This window comes from Fundulus heteroclitus, chromosome 12, assembly GCF_011125445.2.
Source record: "Fundulus heteroclitus isolate FHET01 chromosome 12, MU-UCD_Fhet_4.1, whole genome shotgun sequence".
NCBI lineage: Eukaryota > Metazoa > Chordata > Actinopteri > Cyprinodontiformes > Fundulidae > Fundulus > Fundulus heteroclitus.
The window spans coordinates 18371117-18387910 of NC_046372.1; the positions used below are offsets into that span (position 1 = coordinate 18371117).

Genomic DNA, 16794 nt, shown 5'->3' on the forward strand with positions numbered 1-16794 from the left:
TGTCCAGATATTTTTTCATATAAATATATTCATAATGTAATTGAGAATAGAGCCTCTAGGCAGTAAAGTAGATTCCTTCACAGCAGAAATAATTAATTGTTATGGTCAGTTTGGTCCAAAGAGCAAAGAAAGTTTCAGTAACAGATGAAACATCTGCACAATTGTTTGGGTTCTTAGAAAATGGTTTGAATGCCTTCAGACAATACTGTAAACTGAAAATAGGACCACCTAATTCTCCAACCTTTTTAAACCCAATTTGTTTTATGCAGTATCTTGTCAAATGCTTGATGCTGGAAAAGAATGTGAATCCATGCCTCCTAGATTTGATTGCCACCAAAGTGGTTTTAATGCTAAACCATGACTGGAGGCTCAGTCGATTCTTAACTGGTAGAACAAAAACATGGAGAAAAAAACCAGTATAAAAATCCTTTTATTTTGTCTTTTTCTACAAAGTTGTCTCGGTGATTTATCAATAAGTCAATTTCTTATAGCACATATTTAATTCTTCTTCTGATGTATTCTTCATTTCTGCTGCGGATTACAGTGGATCAGCCCAAAATCACAAGTCTATTGGCTCCTTATCCCTGCAAGTAGAAAACTTAAAAATGGCAGTCTTGGGTATAGATGCAGTTTTTCTATGACTGTTTGTTGCAAATCTACTTCACAAGGCGGGCCTACCTTTCAGATCTTAAACGGGTGCTGTAGGCCAGAGTTATATCAATTAAGGCTTGATTTCTAAATGCTAGCTGGATTTATTTTAATAAGCACTCCTTACAAGTAACACTGCAGGCAGTGCTTAAAAAGCAAGTTTAATCCAATTGTGCCGCTAGTGATGTTCTCCATTTATATTCAAAAGTTGGAAATTCTTGTGTTCTCATATGGTAAAGTCAAAATCCCCTAAAGCTAGAATTGTGCCGTAAAAAGCCAAAGGATTCCAACCAACCCCATCCTCAAAATCCAATATGGCTGCTGCAAATATGAAAGCCAGTGCTAAGTGCAGTAATAAACTGTTTACTTGCACCTATGATAATTTCTATCTTTTTTTAAATCAAGCCTTACTCACACATTGACCTTCAGGCAGGGAAGATCGTACTGCAGTGCATAAAATGTATTAAAACTCAATGAACATCTGGGATTTAGCAGATAATAAGCATTTACCTTTCCTCACATTAGGTATTCTTTAATATTATTTTAGTAATTTTGATTGAAACAATAAGGATTTAATTAAAAATAAAAATAATTAATATTGATCTAGGCCTCCTTTAGTCCCATTTTTTTTCCACTTGCTCAGTTTAACTGCTTATAAAATTAATAAGCTACCTGAAGCTCGTATTAAACTGAGCTGCTGCTTCATGTGGAGTTTTTCCTCAATGTTTTTAAGAGTTACAGCTATGTCCTTAAACCAATTGTCTCTTACTTGGTGGAGCATGAAACATCTTTAATTTCTCCCCAGTAATCACTAAGTTATGCTAATTGAAAAAATGGCTGTTTAAATTACACACCAAATGGTTTTAATTGAAATTCACTAAATTAATTCATTTGTCCAGTCATGCCAACGCTGATTTTCTAGTTTGTAAGAAGGACTTTCCATACTGATGTTTAGCCAGACTGTACAGGAACACGCTGTGTTGTTTGGATTTAGTTATGATGCCTCTGTGAGCGGGTAAAAAAAAAAGTGTATAATTTAAAAAAATATGTTTGATTCAACAGTATAGAAATTGAGATTTATTTTCAACTTGACATCTGAAACAAAAAGAAAAGCGAAGTCAGGGATGTTCAAAACTCTTGATGGCAGCCATGTTGATTTATGTAGAGGTGAAATAGAAGAATGTGTTTATTTAAAATGTGTGAAACCTTTTAGCCCCAAGTGTGAACAGCTTGTGTGAAAATGTGACTCTTAACAAGGATGGTAGAAGATTTGTTTATGTGTCCCTTGTGGTTGCTGTGCAGACTGATGACTGCAAAAACCTTCTGCAGAAAAGGGCTTAGGAAACTTTTTTTTTTTTTTTGCATCATCTACTTGCACTTGTATTTATTTTGCATTTAAGAAAAAGAAAACAGAAGCTGTACCACTTACTCCATGTGTAAAGACCCTTAAATTAGTTAAATCTTCTATGGCAGAAACATGATTTCAGACTGAAAACTGTATTTCAATCATCAGCTGCCTAATTATTGGCACCCCTGACATCCTTTTTAAATAAATGAAACTCAAACATAGTTTTATTCAGTACTTTCCTCTTTGGGGTTGATTACAGTGACAAAATATTTATAAGGATCTTTCCGTTAGCTTCCTGTTTCTCTAGGATATAAATGTGACAAAGAGGCCTATTTCTATTAATGTCTTATCAAAAATGGGAAAGATAAGAGAACATGCCATACTAGCAAGGCAGATGCATATTGATCAGGAAATGGTGACAACAATCCTGGCCTGAACTTGGCCATATCTACAGCCAGAGCGGTAATTAAAACAGCCTAGCATGTGATAAACATTGCTGCACCAGGACCTGAGCTTAGTTGCCACTATGCAGTGAGGTAATGCAGATAAAAAAAAACAAATCCTCAAAGCTTACTGTTACAGAACTTGATTAGATGCTACATGCTAATTGACAGTTTGGGGGGCCTGCCCTGAAAATGGCTCTACAAATGTGAAGATGTGGAGTTGCTTAGTTCAGATGAGACCAACAAGTAGCTTTATGGCGACAAATACTCCACACTGTTAGGTAGAGCACAGGATTTGTCACGATGCCGGCCACTCTTTCTTACAGAATCTTGGAAACCTTTTAGAAGGCATGGTTGTGTGGATATTTTAATAAACATATCTAATGGATTTTACCAATGAACTGAAAATTGATCATCATTTGAGCAGCAGGATAAACACGCAGAACATGCAGAATGGTCAAATGAACAGAAATGGTTTTCTAGAGAGTAATAAACTCTGGCCTGGCTGCCCCGGTCCTCAGACCTCAGCTCTATTGAAAACCAGAGGAGTTAGCAAAAAAAAGAGCATAAGAAAGGACCCAGGACTCTGGATGACCTGTAGAGGTTGTGAAATAAAAAGGATTTTCACACATCCCTCTTTGTGTATGCTTCAACCCTTTAATGTGTAATAGGAGAATACCAATTGCTTCTTTTCAAAAGAAGATTATAGAAGTATTAACAGCAAGGTCAACAAGTATTGTAGCATTTTTAAAGCAGATAACGTGTGTTTTTGCTCTGCAGGTTAAGCATTTTCCAATGAAAGGTTGTTTTTTCTAAATTATTCAGTGGGAGATTATGCTACGGGAAGAAAAGGTGAATTGATTTCAGGCTTTTTACATGTCTTTATGAGGCGTGCAAGCAAGCACGGAGGGCACTGTATACCCATCCCCCGGAAAACACCAAGACAATGTGAAAATATAAGTCTAACTGGCTCTGAGTTTGAAGAGAGGGTTATTGTCTTTTTTTTTTAATGCAATTTACGACTCTAATGATGCACTTACGTTGCCCGCTCTTCCCTTTTTTTTTTACACCTTACCTACTTAAGGAGGAAATCTTGATTGGTAAGTCGCTGCTATCTGCAGATTCAGGGATTTACTTGTAGGTCGGTGCAGGCTGAAAATGTGTTCTTACAGGAGGGAGAAAAAACAATCATCTGTGCTATTCTGAGGACTTTCTTAGTTAGACTGATGGGATCTATCTAAGTCTGCAATCCTTTTCATTTCTGCATAAAACCCATTTTTGTGATGTTTGTTCGATGTTTTTTAAACATGAGGCTTTTCAATGGGGTTATTGTTTACTCTGTTTTCCTCTTCACTGGAGTTAGAGCTGGTAGATCTTTTCACACATAGATTCGTTATTTTTTTCTTCTCTTCTGCTCTTTTTCCTTTTTTCGTTTCCGTTCATATAACTGTTTTAGCGCAGACCCCACTTTAAAAACTGTTTCCTTGTTGATTTCTGACTTTAGTTGGGTTCAGACTTTCTTTCAAGGTTAATCGCATGCTTTCAATTTGCATGATGTCTCTCTATTTCCAAGCTTTTTGTCCCGAGAACAAAAAAAAGAAAGAGAAAAAAAAAAAGAAATCTCAACTGTGTTTTTTCAATGCATTATGTGCCTTTTGTACTAATGTATTCAGAGTAAATCAAAGCAGGTAGCAGGTTCTGTTCAGTGCAAGTTGGATTTTAAGCTGTAGTCTTTTTGTCTGTTTGCAGATTTTGCCGGCAAAGCCTGGAAGCAAGCTTTTAAACGGGAATGGAGCTCAGGATTTCCCAAGTCACCCCGAAGGTCCGCGTGACTACGACTCTGGCAACGACACATCTTCCCCGCCGTCGAGCAAAACCTGTGTCTCTCGGGCGAGTGTCGCTGAGAACCAGAGGAGCTGTTGTCAGCGTCTCGCCTCACCTCCTGAGAAGCAACGCTTTGCTGACAGAGATAACGGCTCGGATTCAGGGAACTCCGTGACAAGCTACGCCTCCTCGTGCAAACCATACAGGGAAGACGGCTTCTCTGCGGCCCTCTTCAGTGGAAACAGCAAGAGGTGAACGTTTTGTTGGGGGGGCGGGGGGGGGGGTTGTTGTCGGTCTGAATGGCGGCCTCCAAACGTCGCTGGAAAACATGTTGCGACTTCCGTCATTAGAAATGTTCAGTGGGCTGCACTTTCTCAGAAATCAAAGGTTATTTTCAAAAAGTTACAAGGCAAGGCAGGTTTATGTGTATCGTAGCAGCAGGTCAAGATGTTGGACTATAAAGTTAATCTAATGAAGTTTCAGTGAACTACAACAGTTTGAACTGAACATTGACATTTAAAGGCAACTCTAAACAAATAGGGTTTTAACCTTGACTTAAAGGAAATCAGTGTTTCAGCACTTTTTAACATGTTCTGGGAGTTTGTTCCAGAGTGGAGCATAAGAACTAAATGCTGCTTCTCCACGTTCTGTTCTGGTTCTGGTTCTGCAGGGTAGACCTGAGCCAGAAGACCTGAGTGGTCTGGAGGGTTGATGCACTGATAACGAGTCTGTGATGTATTTAGGTGCTAATTCAGGGATTTATAGACTAACAGAAGGATTTTAAAGTCTATTCTGAGACACAGGGAGCCAGTGTGCACTGAAATAAAAAATAAAATGAAACCGGGCATCTGTTGGTTCATCTTTATTTGCTTTAACACTATTGTTTCATGTCTTAAAGAGAATGTAATAATACTGTGTAGATACTATGACTAAAGACAAAAATAAATAAATAATTTGTTGGATCTAACTAAGCATATCGTGTTGATTCAACATTATTCTTTCTTGTACTTAGAGAATTTAATAAAGTTGTGTAGGTATTACATAATAAATTAATGCTATAGGAGAAATTCATTTTCCTGAAATAATCTGCTACCCTGATCGCGCTGTTGGTTCCCGTGAGTTGTGAGCTTGCTGCACACAAGCGTATTCTCCTCACTCCTACAATTAACTTAACATATTAGCCTTAATATAAGCAGATTATTTCAGGAGAAATACATTTTACACAAGTCCAAAGATGACTTTGGCACTAATACTTATGCGATAGCTCACATGGAGGGCAGACACCTTTAGTAAGCTACAGGATGCAGGATCAAATCAGTGAAGTTCTCTGTTACTTAAAACCCCGCCCCACTGTTTTAGGTAATTAAGTACTTTTGGAGGGAAGTTGTGCTGAAGTGCCCATATCATCTTAAATTAACATGATTGGCTGCTGCGAAAGCAAGAGGTTTGTCACAATCAATGTCCACTATTGAATTAAGTAGATCCCAAGCATTTTTTTCAGTGTAAGGACTTTAGAACTGGGGTGATGTTCTCTACTTTCTTAGTCTTAGTGAGGACACAAGCAGCAGCGTTCTGGATCAGCTGCAGCTGTCTGATCCACTTTTTAGGCAGACCTGTAAAAACCTTGTTGCACTAATCGATTAAACTAAAGTTAAATGCATGGATTAGTTGTCTGAGATCCTGCTGAGACATTATTCCTTTAATCCTGGAAATGTTCTTCAGGTGAAATGTTCTTCACCTGAACCTATCAGATATTGTTTTTGTTCCTAACTGGAACTTAGGAGTGCATTTTCTATAACTGTGTACTTTCTGTTCAGAAAAGTAATTTCTAAATATGGGCTGTGTTAGGCAGTGCTAACAAATATCTCACAATTGTTTTTAAGTGATGTTCTGTTAAAAGGCAATTGGGCTGTAAAAAAAACTCTCTTGTGGTCTACTTTTGAAATTAATTTGGATTAATTGGTGCCGTCCTAGAACAACTTCGGTCCTAAAAATGTCACGGTTGATTTTGTAAGCAATATTTAATAAGCCTGTAAACTGTAGTCAATTTGCATTGATCTACTATTTTGTTAAAAGGACAGTCATTCCTTTCATGGGAATTGAATGTAAGAGGCTGTGCGCCACTAATAACCCTCCTGTGTGAAACACACACTGAGAATGGAACAAGACCATTGGGTCCAGAGTAACTGCCTGATAGAAAAGTAAGGTGAGGTAAAATAAATACATAAAATAAAATCATGTTTACTTTAGCAGCAAAATACCTTTACTTTTTATGCCACCTGATTCCTCTAATATACACTGGAAACATTTTACATGTTTACCACAGGAAGATCATTGGTGGTGCACTGCCTCCTATCTCCACCTTCTACATATAAAAAAAATAACCTCTGATGCAAACTGACAATAGTTTAAAGGCTCATTAATGTTCACATAATAAATAATCACATATTTTAGTTTGAAGTTGTTCACTTGCTGTAGACCTCAAGGTGCAGGTAAGACTTCTCACAACTTTTTAACAGAACTTTATTTAAAAAAAAAAAAAACTGTGAACTATCACTTGAAATATGTATCACTCAAAACCCTTGAACATTTTTTTTTTATGTTTTATGTTTTCTTTAAAGTGGGCAGACAAACTCTGGGTGTGAGGAAGACGTTGCAAGATGGCCGAAGGCAGGCAGATGTTCACAAAGGAGGAGCAGGTCTTCTCGGAGACGGCTGAAAACGCTCTCCTCCACCAGCAGGAGCAGATCCTCGGGGAGCTCCAGGCACTCTGGGCGCTATTCGCGAAGCGCCTCACTGTCTTCTTGCAGGTACTTCATCCATTACGTCCATCACATGGTGCATTTCAGGAAATATCTAACATATCTAATAATTCAAATCAGGATAATATCTTCAGTATTTGCTCATCTTGCTGCAGCTCATACTCTCGTTCTCTGAGTAACTCGTCAGACGTGAGGCGAAGGAGCAGCTTGCTCAGCCTGAGCTCCAGAGGGAGCTACTCCAAACACAGTGCTGACAGGTGGAGTTTCCTAAATTCTTTCCAGCTCCTGATCTCTCCTTTTAGAGAGACGAACGTACACTGACGTTTCTGGTAATTAAGTCTTCACACTGTCGAAATCTGCTTCCCCAGACTACGAGACAGAAAGCGACAGTCTAGCTCCAGAGAGACAGATCTGAAGCACACGCATAAAGTTAGTGGGAAGAGTCGCAGACGCAAATCCTACTCGCCAATGAGGAAGAGGAGGAGAGACTCTCCCAGCCACCTGGAGGCGCGGCGCATCACAAGGTAAAGCTTATCTCAGCCCGCCTTTCTCCGTTTTCATTGGACGTCTTTTATTGCCAGCAAACACTGATGGTTTTACCGTGTAAGGACTCAGATGGACACGTTTCGTGTTTATGCCAGTGCTGACATTATATGTAGATGAGGGAATAGTCGATTGCACTCCCTAAAGAGGTCAAACAGCTAGATGGTTGAGAAAAAGGGCAAATCTAACATAACTTTTAGTTTTAAATGGATGTTTTTTGTAAGTTTCTTATAAATCGCACTATAATTTGTCTTCAGTAGCCTGAAGTCAAATTATGTTTTAATTATTAATAAAGTTACATTATTGAACAGAGTGGCTTTATATTTTTGGATACAGATTTACCTTTAGGAAAAATAAAAAGTAACAAAACAAATACACTTAAGTTAAAAGCTATTCGACTGTATGATTAAGACTAAACTTTCAGCTACAGCAAATTATTACCATCTATTTTAATCGTTGGATTAAAACTGGGCCCACTATGACTGCTTTTGATTTAAGAGACAAAGTAGCTTAATCACATACACTCTATTATGTGATTCTGAAGTTTTGGCTGTTTGGTCCCAAGGTTTTCTTAAGGCAATGCCAAAACCATAAGACAGCAGCATTAAGCTTAGCAAAGCAGTCTGGTAAGGGTTCAAATATTTCTAATCAATTCAGTCTCACCATCCTATGGCGTAAACAATTCTGCAAAAGTGGAAAATTAACATCCCATTAAATTCCTCTGGATATCAAGCTGTGCAATGCTTAGAGAAAAAAAATTAAAATCAAAAGCTCTAATTTAGAGTCTAAAGACCTCATTTAAACATGTTAAATAGGAAAGTTAATTACTGCACGGTTAATATCTGAACAAGTGTGGTTTACTTGGAAGGTTTACCAGGGGGGGAAAAAAACTTTCTCTCTCTAAATAAACTTCAACAGCAATACTCGGGTTTACGTTTGCTTTTTAATTAAGTACTAAACTTGAGCAGTGTTCTTTGGACATTAAAGACTACAGTAGAAATTATTTATATTACACAGCACCGGGTGTGACGAACAAACAGCACGCCAGCAAAAAAGGGGTTTGATGATTTAAGGCTGTTTAGAAGCCAGAGGACTTGGGTCATTGCACATAACCATGAAGTCCTCTGTATGCCAAAGTAACATCTGGAGCTTGGCCCAAACTAGAATGTCAAAAGGAAAATGATCTTAAATAAAACAATAATCTATGAGCAAATGGCTTAGGAACAAAATAATCAGTGTTTTAATAGCCCAATTAAAGTCCAGCAGCTCCTGAAAAGGCCGCAAATTAATGTATGCAAACCTCATTGTTCTGAATGTATAAACTAGATTGGGCCAACATTCTTCCACAACACTGTAAAAGCCTAATGCATTCATAGAGATAACAACTATAAAAATGCTGCTAAAGCTATCAAGTCATTAGGTTTTTGTCAAAATTGTGACTCTCCTTCTGATCCGCGTGATCTAAAACCGACTCTTAAGAACACGTTTAAACCTAAAAGGCTTTTGAAAACCCTGACTTCTTTTATCCTGTCTTTTTTAACTGATAGAATAAACAACATTTACCATAATTATACATAAAAAAATATATTTTTTGCAGATTTATTGTGCTAAAACATAGGGTTGGGAATTGAAAAGATTTTCACGATTCCGATTCCCTTATCGATTCTGTGAAACGATTCGATTCCTTTTCGATTCTCTTTCGATTCCAATTTGGGGGAAAAAGGAGAACAAACAGTTTGATGATGAGCATCAACTTTGTTTACTTAACTATCACACGACCTTACAAACTAACAAGATGTCCACAGCAAATGTGCAACTGGAGTAACATTTATATTTGTTTAAATAAAAAAAGGAATATAAGAACAAACTTAAATACAGTAGATGAGTTGTTTTGAATATAAGAAAATGTAAGTTTCTTGTGACAGTTGCTTATTAATCTCACTTTAGATAACCTGAGTCATCTAAATCTAACAGAGAAGGCATCAGTTTAATGAAAAAGCATTACTGTACAATTTTGGGAAATAAACTCATCTCCCCCTGATTTAAATAAACAAGCGTCACCTTTCTCTCGCTTCCTGAACTGTGGAGCAACTTCGTAGCATGTTTCGTTACATCCACTGCAATAGCTGGAATCATGTAAGAATTCCAGCTACCAGTAGTTCTAATTAAACATGCTACCAATGAAGGGCTGGATTAACGGGAAAGGCACACTCCCTTAATAACCCCAAAGAGAGGTAGGAAATTGGTTTATTTCCAGAAATGGCATATGATTTACTAGGAACCACATTAAGCACAACTAGTGATGTAAAACTATCTACTTACCACCAGAGTTGCCTTCCATGCTGGTCGTAACTTTAGCTTCTGTCCGGTAAGAATCAAAAACACGGCGTTCGTTAAAATGTATGCCATGTTGTGTGTGCAGGTGTTTCTGCCTGTTGGATGTATTTGATTGTCACTTTGCAATGACTGAAAAGCGCCTCGTTGCCATCCTTCTCTTCCTTAAAATAAAGCCAAACTTTAGACCTCTTTATCCGATGGGGCGACATTTTTTTTTTCCGCCTGGTCACCCTGTACTTGCTTACTGAATGCCGTGTGCGTAAAAAAAGTGACATAACCTGCGTAACTTGCGTAAAAAAAGTGACGTAACTTACGTAACTTGCGTAACTTGCTACCGTTGCGCTGCTCAGAGTCGCAGCACGACGGAATCGAAAAGAGGATCGTTAAGCCAGCTGCCAACCGGTGCCACGGAATTGGAACACACGGAACCGGTTCCGAACAGGAACCGGTTTTCAATTCCCATCCCTACTAAAAAACTTTGTTGCTACTCCATTTTCTTTTTTTTTTCTCTCTCCAAATCTCCACAGTGCCAGGAAGCGACCCATCCCTTACTTCCGACCCAGCCCTTCCTCCAGCAACCGCTCCACCAGCGTGTCATCGTGGAGCAGCCTGTTCACGCGAAGCCGCAGCCGCAGCCGCAGCCACAGCGCCAGCCGCAGCCGCAGCTACTCTTCTTACAGGAGCTACAGCAGGAGCTCGTCGTGGAACTCCATCTTCGGGTCCCACAGTCGCAGCCGGAGTCGCGTCTCTTTGAAGAAGCGAAGGAAAACCAGGCGTTAAAAAACGTTGCTCTGTTTGGGAGACGGGAACTGCATCTGTATCTCTAGCCGGGACAGAGGCTGTTAAAAATGGCCCGGCAGTGCTTCGAGTCCATCTGTCATTGAAACATTCCTGTTCTGTCAACTAACAAAGACCATGGGACGCAAAATTTCCCTTTGGGTTTTTTTTTTGTTCCAGCACATCCCCCTCTTGTATCAAACTAGCATCTCTGTTGAACAAAATATCCAACAGAGGTAAGAGTTTGCCCTCTTCTCGTTAAATGATCCATCTCGGATCATCTCAGTGCCCAGAATCAACCTATTATTCACAGGGAGGGAAACGTTTGGTTTAAAACCAAGCCCAAGAAGCACTGAAATGACTTGTGTCCCATTTTGGACTTCACTTACAATAAACACACATACAGTGGATGCCCTGATGTTTAGCAGGGCACCAGGCAGGAACTGTTCTGCATTAGGTGCGCGCGACCCCGATTTTACACCACGAGATGAAGGACGGGGGGTAACATTTAAGCCGTTTGATCCGTGCCTCCGCAAACGGCTTCACAGGGATCGTTATCAGGAATCAGGAAAAGGCTTTCAGCTCTGATCTCAGCACTTCACAAACAGGAGAAGAAAAAAAAAAGTAAAAAAAATGTTTCCTCGGCGTAGGTGGCCTGACGGCAAGCAAACTGCCTGTCATCTTAAATGTCACTTTCATTTTTTTTTTCTCTGATCAAGTGGAAAACAATTTAAAATGTATGTCCAGGATACAACAGCGAGAATTCAACGCAGCGTTTCCGTGACGCTGAAGAAGGTGTTTCCATTAACTGCTCATAGTGAGTCACTGTACATCGTCTTGCCAAAGTATTCCTACCTCTTGACCCTTTTCAGTTTTTGTCACATTACAACCTGAAGCATGAATGTATTTCATTGGGATTAGCAGTTGGCATAGACCCAAACAAAGTAGAGAAATTTAGGGATACACAATATAACGGCCTTAATTGGCATTGGCTGATCTTGGTCATTGTCTTTGGACATATCGGTATCGGCCCAATAAGTAAAACTGGCACCATATTAATAAACAATGTTAATTTCTGCTCTTATGATGATTGTGTATGGGTTTCAGGAAGGCAGTGGAAGACTGTGGGATGTTTAACTGCTCCAGAGAAGCAATGTCAGCAGAGAGAGATTGTTTTTACAGTTAAACGTTGTTGTGCCATTACGTACTGTTTAAGTTTTTTAATGTATAAGGAATAACTCTCAGTCTTTTAGTTATTGTCCGGGTGAATTTCAGCCCAAAAACATCATATTAGGACAATAGTTGAAAGTATGATTTGAGCACTGACGTTCTTTTAACAGAAAACTCTGCATATGGAATAAAGGAGTGACATCTTCTCTTTTAGCATACAAATTTATCAACAGAACTAAATGAACATCCAGAGAACATTACTATTGAATGCTGTTTATCTGAAATAACCATTATATTTCAATCAACAAATCCTCTCTACAAGGCCAGTGAAACTTAACTACTAAGTAAAATAAAGATAAGAAGAAGCTAAGGAACTGTGTACACCCAAAGGAAACAAAATGACAAATGAAATGGTTCAAAAGCATCAGAACGATTCGGTGAATTCTGGTTCACTGTAGATCCAAGTTAGAGATCTAAAGTTCATCTTAAATGAGGTGGAATGAGATCAAATTAGCTTAACTAATTTAGAACATTTGGTATGTATTTGAACCCATTTACAAAGCAAATCCTGAGTCAAACAAAACCTTCTTTGAAAAAATAAAATTTTAAAGAATGATTTGCTCAGTAAAAATCTTTAGGACACTTGATTTTGTTAATGCAAGTATTTCAAAACATTCAAAAAAGGTTCGAAACATTGGATCATCTCTACTGTGCTCTCTATTTTTTTTTTTTTTTTTTTACCTGTGCTTATACCTTGCTGAATAAATAATTCTCTCATTTTTATTTTTCAGGTAAAATGATTATTTCAGCTGAAGGAAATTATGGATTCATTAATTACTTGAATATTTATTAAATACTGGAGCCAAACCTGCCACCCAAATTTTAAATTGTGCATCAGCATACATATTTATAACTTGTTTGATATTTATTGCCGCTCTGTTCTTTTTAGTAGTGATCGTTTTTTTGTATACGGTGCTGTTAGTGCATATTTTCTGTAAAATATTTGAAGGTTTTGCCACCATACAAAGGCTACAAAAAGATGTCCAGCCATGCAAACTAATTAAAAAACAGAAAAACTTATTTTGCAGGTCTCCCTTGAAAAAAAGACATTGTTATAATCTCAAAGGTGACATTCCTGATAAAATAAAGTTTTGGGGTTAAATTCAATGTTTGTGGATTATTTAACCTCTACTATTTTTTTTTAAATCTGAGTGATAAATGATTGAGCACAATGAAATCATCCACTGTCATGGTTTTTTCCACATTCAGTGCAACTTTTACCAGTTTTACCACAGGAGCTTTCAGAAATGTTACTATTTGGGAAATTGCTATTGTAATGATAGCTTAATTCATCCATGGATGGATGGATGGATGGATGGATGGATGGATGGATGGATATATAGATGGATGGATGGATGGATGGATGGATGGATGGATGGATGGATGGATGGATGGATGGATGGATGGCAATAAAGAACATTGTTTTTCTCCCCATTGTGACCATTTCTGTTTATAATTTCCCATGTTTTTGATCATTGTCTCTTTGACCCATGTTTTAGTTTTCAGGCAGAGTTCACCATATTTTTACTCCAAATGTCCTGGTATGGCGTTCATGATGCCATGCATTCTAACAAAGTTCCCAGGGCCTTTGGAAGAAAAACAAGCCTGTAGCATCCCAGACCATCCACTAGGGCTGGACGATAATTCAATAACAATATATATCGATCGATAGAAAAAAAAAGGCTCAATAAAAATTTCTACAGAATAACAGTTTTCCTTCCTTTTGCATTCTAGTCTATCATGCAGGTTAATATTACAGTCATTACTTCCTCCCAACCAATCCCAAACGCAGACCCGTCACCAAGCTCCGCCCCCTTCAAAGAGTTCAGAGAGCGTGCGTTCTTGTTTTTCTTTTTTAAAAACTTGCAGTTTTGATAAAAAGTTGGTTGAATAAAGGGTTGAGTTTGAATTCAGAGTTTGTATCTTAAAAGTGATCACTAACCAACAGCATAAAACGGCCAGAGCTGCACTTAAAACATATATTTTGAATTTGATAATTATCGACATCGATCGATATGATTTCATTTTTATCTTTGTTTTTCTTTTCCTATATGATCCAGCCCTACCATCCATCATATTTAATATTGGACACGAGGAGCTTTTCCACATATTCATCCTTTCGTTTCACCCCAGACCCACCAGACTCCACTGAATAACTAAATACTTATTAGTTATCTAATTGTTTTAGATAATAAAGCTTCATTGTCTCAAATGGTGTGATTTACTTATCTCAAGTATATATTTCAAGCTTTCTGTACTTCCATAGCCCAGCTGCTTATTATAGCCTATTTTTTGACCTGCTCAAAGAAAATAGGCTCGTTTCCCCCAAAATGTCACACTGTTCCTTCAAAGTTAATTTTGTGGCTGCTCCAACTCCAAAACAGCTTTTGCCTATAATTAAGGGTCATACTTCTTAATGGTTTCAGATCCTTCATCCTGTCTGTGTTGCTGCTCCAGGCCTGACAGACTGCTCTCTATGCACTCAACTCTCTCAGCTTATTTCCCTAAATGTCAGCTAAATTGGACAAATGAGGGAAATGGGCTGCTGGAAGAAGAAAGAACTTGGCACAAAAAAACATCACCCATGTACCACAAACGGATGGTGGCAGATGTGACCCAGTGTGTGCTGGGGGGAGTTTTGCACAGTTGTGTTCAGAAACCTAAATTATTGTGCAAATGAGAGTTTGAATATGTAATTAATGTGTTATAAACAGGCACTATGTAAATAATAAAAATGTTTTTTTACAGCACAAAATTGGAGACACATTGTCAACATTATGGATACAATGCATCATCAAATATGAAGCTAAATGTATTTAAATATGATTTTGGGTATTTAAAACAAACTATTACAAGGTTATATAGCGCCAGTGATCCAGAGTTTTGTTGTGAAGTTATGCATTTTTATCCCTGTTTTCAGTTTTAACAAGCATTTTGTAAAAGCATTTTTTTTGTTGCACTGCATGTGTGTCAGTGTTAAGTCCACATTGTGATGAAATGTTAACTAGAACCTCAACATAATATACAGTGCCTTGCAAAAGTATTTATTCCTGTTAAATGTTTTGCATTTTGTCTCATTAAAACTCATAACAACAGATTTAAATGATGGACCAAAACAAAGCAGATCAGTTGTGAAGTTGAAGGAAAATGGTACATGATTTTTGAAAATATTTGTTTATTTTTCTGCCAATACACCATGAAGTCTTTGGGAATAGTCGGTTTAAGTGAATGGCCATGTCTTTGGTAAAAGTTATGCCATGCTCCTTCTGTCTTAAAGGGGACATGTCACGCTAAATCCCCCTTTTTAGCCCTAAAGTACGTTTCTATGAGTGCAGAATATACAACTGTCAAGATATCTTTATATTCTTTTTGGGTCATATTCTTCAAGCTGTTTAGTTTTCTCTGTTCCCTGTAACGTCTTTTGAAATATTAAATCAAAGTATTTGCTGCGGAGCTGCTAAATAATGTCTGGAGGTCCAGTTTACTAGTCTCCCAAGTCCAGCAGTTTTATTTCTCTGAGTGATTTTGTAGTCCAAGCTGAAGATGCCGAAGCTGCCATTCGATAAGTTATTGGTTGTTTATTACACCATCCCCAAGCATTCTCCAAAAATGGTTGATCGTGGTGAAGTTGAACACTCTGCTGTGTGAGGTTTCTCCTTTAGATTTAAAGAGACAGCACCAAAACGAGTTGCTCATAGACGCACCTCAGAACAGGGGGAACAGGGAGGAGCGTTGCGGTAAATTAATGAGGAATTCAGACCAAAGCATTTCAGTTCCACTTCATATTGACCAAAACTGAATGATTTCAACATGAAAAGAAAGAAAGGGAGAAAGAAAGAAAAGAAAAGTATTATATGTCCGCTTTAAGATGTTCAACGCTTGGTACGTTTGTTTTAACCTAAGCTTGCTTTAAATGTATTTACAAGTTCATTTGTGGTGTTCCTTCGTCATTGCGATGCTGTCTGTTCATTGATGTAACCTCTGAGGCCTACAGAGAACAGTTGTGTTTTTTATCCTGAGAATAAATCACATAGAGGTGGACTACTTATTATGTTACTTCAAAAAGCACCAGACTTAACGTAACGGCGTCAGAGAAAATGTTGCAGAAAAGAAATACACTCCACGCTTTTCAGATTTTTTATAATTAAAGTTGTTTGAAACCAACCGTGCATCATTTCCCCTTTCCACCTCACAATGAAGCACCACTTTGTCTTGGTCAATCACATAAAACTTAACAAAATTCATAGAAATTTGTGACAATATGTGCAAAAGTTCAAGGTTTATCAATACCTTTTCAATGACCTGTAACCCACCGAAATCAATGACTGCGTGTTTTTTTTAACTTTTTTTTTTTTTTTAGGTAAGGTCTATTTAAAGCCCTGCTCCTTATGAAGTGTCATTGCAGTCTTATTTTCCGCTTTAAGACCTGAGAGTCAACACTTCCCCTCTTCTCAAAGTTGACTCAGTCTGTTTGTTGTGTCCATGTTGTGAGATCAGCGCACTGGGCCTGAAACCCTGCGATAATTTCTATTAAAGATCCAGTGAGTCATCACGGGGAGGGGGCTCCACCTCTGACATGTGGACTCTATGCAACTCCGTTTGGTAAAAAGTAGGCCGGTCCTCTGTCAGCTGTTGCGCCTCCGCTGTAAAAAATATCTGTATATACAACGTGTTCTATCCTCATTTAAAGCTGTGTAAATAATTTCATTCAAATAAAAAGACTACGAACTTGACTTGGTTACAAAGTGTCGCGTCGTTTTTCATCAAATTGAAGATTTTGAGGATCGGTGCCTGTTCTGAAAGGATGTTTTTTTGCAGCGTGCCCGCTGTCCAGATCCTCCCAGTACTTTCTCGTCATTTACTCCCCTTATGTGCCCATCAG

The 16794-nt window shown here is 38.1% G+C and overlaps 1 protein-coding gene across 1 annotated transcript in view; it reads left to right on the forward strand.

The window, feature by feature from the left end:
• Nucleotides 1–11295, forward strand: part of srrm4 (serine/arginine repetitive matrix 4) — a 94808-nt gene extending 83513 nt beyond the window's left edge. Inside the window, exons 9-13 of the mRNA XM_036144121.1 lie at nucleotides 4189–4514; nucleotides 6885–7073; nucleotides 7181–7282; nucleotides 7394–7549; nucleotides 10433–11295. Of these exons, the coding sequence (XP_036000014.1) occupies nucleotides 4189–4514; nucleotides 6885–7073; nucleotides 7181–7282; nucleotides 7394–7549; nucleotides 10433–10685 (1026 nt within the window). The 3' untranslated portion in view covers nucleotides 10686–11295. The remainder of the gene's footprint in view (nucleotides 1–4188; nucleotides 4515–6884; nucleotides 7074–7180; nucleotides 7283–7393; nucleotides 7550–10432) is intronic.
• Nucleotides 11296–16794: the final 5499 nt, after the last annotated feature.